Source organism: Arachis ipaensis, chromosome B02 (genome assembly GCF_000816755.2).
Source record: "Arachis ipaensis cultivar K30076 chromosome B02, Araip1.1, whole genome shotgun sequence".
NCBI classification, from domain to species: domain Eukaryota; kingdom Viridiplantae; phylum Streptophyta; class Magnoliopsida; order Fabales; family Fabaceae; genus Arachis; species Arachis ipaensis.
The window spans coordinates 4,680,492-4,685,584 of record NC_029786.2 but is presented as its reverse complement, the minus strand read 5'-3'; the positions used below and the strand labels follow the sequence as shown (position 1 = coordinate 4,685,584).

General features: G+C 29.6%; 1 protein-coding gene across 1 annotated transcript in view; it reads right to left on the bottom strand.

The window, feature by feature from the left end:
- LOC107626668 (ethylene-responsive transcription factor ERF023-like) overlaps window positions 1–303 on the bottom strand; it is a 1,115-nt gene extending 812 nt beyond the window's left edge. The window contains exon 1 of the mRNA XM_016329566.2: window positions 4–303. Within this exon, the coding sequence (XP_016185052.1) occupies window positions 4–234 (231 nt within the window). The 5' untranslated portion in view covers window positions 235–303. The remainder of the gene's footprint in view (window positions 1–3) is intronic.

Here is a 5,093-nt window from a genome sequence, read left to right as displayed (position 1 = left end):
AGCGGCGACGTCGTAGGCTTTCGCCGCCATCTCCGGCGACGGGAAGGAACCGAGCCATATGCGAGACTTCTTGCGAGGTTCTCGAATCTCCGAAACCCATTTTCCCCATCGACGCTTCCTGACGCCGCGGTAGACAGGGTGGCGCGTTCCTCCTACGCGGTTTATGGTGGATTTTGTGGCGGCGGTTACGGTTGAAGTGGTGGCGGTGGTGGTGGCCGTTGTTTGTAGCTCCATGAAGGGAATTTTTTTTATTTATTTTAATTTTTTATTTTGTAATGTTTGTAATAACGGTTTACGAACATTATCTTCTCCTTTATAATGAACTTTGTGGTGCTCATATACAAAATTACGATAGTACCCCTTACATAGATTTTTTTCCGGTTCAACTAGGTATCCTTTAAAAATCGTACAACATTCAATCTTTTATTACAATAATTAAAAAAAATTAAAACAAACAACACAATTTTAAATTAATTGTTGATTATATACTTTATTTGCAACAACTTTATTAATAAAATTAAATAAGATCAACCTTATTCCAATTAAATCAGCAGAGTGTTTTTATGTTTAAATTAAAATATAATTAAAAATGTTGAACATGATATTTCTTAACAAATTACATAAACACATGTGTGGAAAATAATGATACCTTTCACCAATGCAAAATGAGAGAGTGCTTCAGCTCGAAGGTGGTGATGGTCTTCACCAATGAAGACGAGATGGAGAATTCACCTGGCAGCGTCCTTTTTGGTTTGGGATTCACTAATGCGTGTGAATATCCCGATTCACTAATGCGTGTGAATATCCCGTAGAATAAGAAATTTAAAAAACTGTATCTGTTACGTGAAGTTACGAAAGTAAAGCAAAGTCACCGTAATCACCAATGAAGTGGTTGATTTTTAAAAATATACATCAATAAAAACATAATTTAAATTCTCTTTTAATAAAAAATTACATTTACCTCTCGTTTAGGTTGGTAAAATTTAATTAAATTTCTTTTCATCATTTGTAAAAGCGTATTGGAGTACTAATTTTTTTTTAATTTTAAATAATATTACAATTGATAGAATTTTCCTTAATAAGCGAAGAAATTATTATACAGTGGAGTAGTGGACCATTGCCCTTATCATCTTACAAAAAATGAAATTTGCCAACAAATTCAACTAAAATATAAGAAATTCATCAGAAAAAACAAGTGGACATTTAAATCTAGTAAATATTTCAACAAAAAATAATATGATTCTATTTCAATTAATTGACTATTGTAACGTAAAGTTGAATTTGTTATGAGAGTAAAATTGAGGAAGGAAAATTCATAAAACGTTATCCTCTCTTCTTTTTCTCTCAAAATGGTTAAATTAATTCTTAAAAGATTAATAATTTTTTAAAAATTTAAATTAAGTTGGTCACATGGGTCATTCTGTTATTTTCATTGTTAAATGATATCAAAGTTTGATGATATAATACGTTAAACGACACTGTAAAAACGTGTTAAAGAGAGGGTCATGCTCTCATCAAGCTCTATCGTACAAGTCCAAGAACAGAGGATAAAGAGATTGGAGATGAGGAATCAAGCTTTATTCATGGTGAAGCAAGATGTGAGAGTATGTGATGAGAAAGAGTGAGAGAAAGAAACGGAAATTAAACTCAGAGTGATGTTGATGTGAAAATGCTCAATTAGAGATTTTCCTTGTTTTGACATGCTGTTTATGTACAAGCTAAAAGGAAAAAATAAAAGAGTCATTAACTTAACTGATTAGCTATAATCTCTAACTAAGTATGCTAGCTGGCATTCCTAATTTCTATTTACAAATGTAGAATGAGTTTTAGCTACCAAGATGCCTATTCAAGTTACAGCCTCCCGCAAACTAGGACTATAAATATCCAGAAGTCCTAGTTTGGCAATGTTGCTGTTGAAGGGTACTGGGCCAGAGCTTTAGTGAGGAAATCGGCGAGTTAGTTAGAGGACGAGACCGACATCAGGTGAGTGAGGTCTGAAAGATGTTGATTCTTGACAGTGCCTAATTTCTATTTACAAATGTAGAATGAATTTTAGCTACTAAGATGTCTATTCAAGTTACAGACACCACAATATACATTTGATAGTCCTAAATTGACTACTAAAATAATAAAATTTATACAATTAACTTAAATCAACTCCATCTAAATTGAGGTATTTCAGTCGATTAAGACCGTCAAATATGTCCTATAATCAATGTGTTGTCATTAAACGTGTCACATTGACAAATTTTGATATTATTAATAATAAAAGTGATAGAAGAATTAATGTAACTAACTTAAAATTTTTAAAGAATGAATTTAATTAAAAAATCAAAGATCAATTTAGAGAATGAATAAATTTTTAGCAACAAATTTGATAATTAACCCTTTCCTTCGTTAAATAATATACATTAATTTCTAGTCTTCATTCAATTGATAAAAGCTATATACACCAATTTTTTTTTTTTAAAACCTATATGTTGCAGGTAGAGGAGCTAAAAGCTATTGATTTCTTATTTTCTACGTAAAGGACCAGCAAGTAGCATGCATTAATAATATTAAAGATAGTATTCTCATATTTTCATTCACATTCACATTGGCACGTAGTTTGGTACAATGCGCACCCCTTAGCCTGCATCATAGTGTCGTATTTATTTTTCAAAAGCTCTTAATATTTTTTTTATATTAATTAACAAATACTATATATTCTATATATTTTTAGTTTATTTTGTAAATATTATCGTGTTGCTTTAAGTGTAAGTAGTACAAGCTGCCTGACCGTCTATGGCTTGTTAAGAGAGACTACGAATGTAAGTTTTTGACTTTTTACGGCGTGAATTTAGGTAACTACAGTAATTTTAGCAAAGTTTAAGAATATTTTTTTAGGTTTGGACTTGTTCTTAAATTTTGGATACTTCATTTGCATGAAAGTGGACTTTAAAGTAAGGAATAGTCTAAGAGTCAATTATAACATAAACCAATTTAAATTAATTCTTTGTATTTTTAGTTTTAAAATTTAAAAAATTAAGATAATAGGAAATTTTTTTTTTATATAACAGATCTCATTGTTTTCAATTAGTTGACTACTTTTTAGTTGATTCTCTGACAGAACTGAATAAATAATAATAAGTCTCTCTGTCTTAAAAAAATTATCGAGTTGCACTCTATAAAAGCATTAGTTTTGATTATTAAAGAATGCTGCGATAAACTAAGTAATTAAAACATATATCATGAGTTTCTAAAAACAAATACTTATACAGATAAATTGGTATGACAAGGACATGAATTTCAGCTGAAATATTAATTTTTTTTCTTTTTTATTGCCTCGTATATTTTTAAAATTTTTAGTTCATATATAAAATTAATTATGTGTTCAACTTCAAGAGCATGGAATTATGCCAATGAGTTATAGCTCAAATGACATAGTCTTTCCATACTCAATTAAGAAGTTGCGGGTTCGAGTCTCCTATCTTTAGTAAAAGAAAAAAAAAAGCATGAAATTATGCATGCATGCACCTCTTTGATTNGATAATTTAACAATTAAAAATCAAATTAATGTTAGCTAATTAAAATTTAACTCTCATGTTTATTCATAATAGATAGGATCTTTTTTTTCCTAGGGTGTGCATGATCCGGTTCGACTCGAAGATCCGGTCAGGCTCCGAATATTTTAGGGACTAATTGGTGTGATTTTACTGAGTCTAGGGTCGGGTAAGGGTTTCAAAAATAGACTCAGTCATTATTTCGGGTTGGATCCGCACCATGGCTCGGGTCACCCGAATTCGGTCCGGTGGCCCGGTCATCATACAAAATTAATATTTTGTGTTATTAGTGATGGATGATGACTATTCTTATGTGAAATTTAAGTATTATAAACCTTAATATTTTGTGTTATTAGTTATTATAAGACTATAAATTAATGTTTTATGTTTAAAATGCATAAGATTTTAGACTAATGCATAATATTGTGTTATTTGTATTGATTTAAATATTTGGTGTTATTAGACAATATTAGTATTGATTATGGTTATGCTTTAATTTTAGAGAAGAGTTGGTTCTTGTTATATTTTTTTAAGTGAATTTTACCATGTCAAATAATGGTTGGAATCTTAGAAATTTTGATATTTTCACATGCTAGCTTATAAGAAGGTATCAAGATAATGTAATATTAACGGTTCGGTTTTCATCCAGTATAATCGTGGCGCAAGAGTGTATAGGTTTTATCGGGTTTAGGACCGGATTTGAGTCTAACAAATAGGCCTGATATATATTTCGGATCGGATCTGTATCACATCAAACCTGGTTTCACCCGACCCATACACATCCCTATTTTTTTCGATCCAAAATTTTTATTTTTAATTCTTTGACTAGTGTTTTAAAACCTAAAAGTAGGAGTGGTTGTGTTACTTGAATCAATTCTATTTTTAATGATACCGTGCAAGGTGTAAATTGTAATTATCAATGCGCAACTAATTTATGGTTTGGTGAGAATTCTTGCGTCAAAACAAATCATATTTACTATCAAATAATTTATCCATGACCATAATCATGGCTAAGATATATAATTTGTTTGCAAAAAATAACGACTTTTATAGTGAACATAGGACCATCGAACTTATTGCTTATCTATAAAATAATACAAAATTAAAATATTACTCGTGAATGGCAATTTTGTACAAGCCATTAAAATAATTCAGCTTGAAAACGAAGTAACATGACACTTTCTTCTATATATATATATATACATAGAACATGAACAAAGTTTTTGGACAAAAATATGCTTTTACATCGTTGTGTAGAATTATCATCAATATAAAAGTTGAAACAGAAACTTAATTTTAGAAGGTGAAAGTGAACTTTTTTTTCTTTCTCATATCTATGTATATATTATGTTTGAATTAGGAGTAATTAATTTCAATGTCTAGCTAGCTAGTTGCCCACTTATTAATTATTTAAGTTTTTTATTTTTGCTATATTTATTAGTTTCTACTCACTAATTTTTTGCTTATATATGCATGTCATGTTATACAATAATTTAAAAGGAAAATAAAAAAATTATTATAAAACTGATTATTAAACAGTAATATGTATTA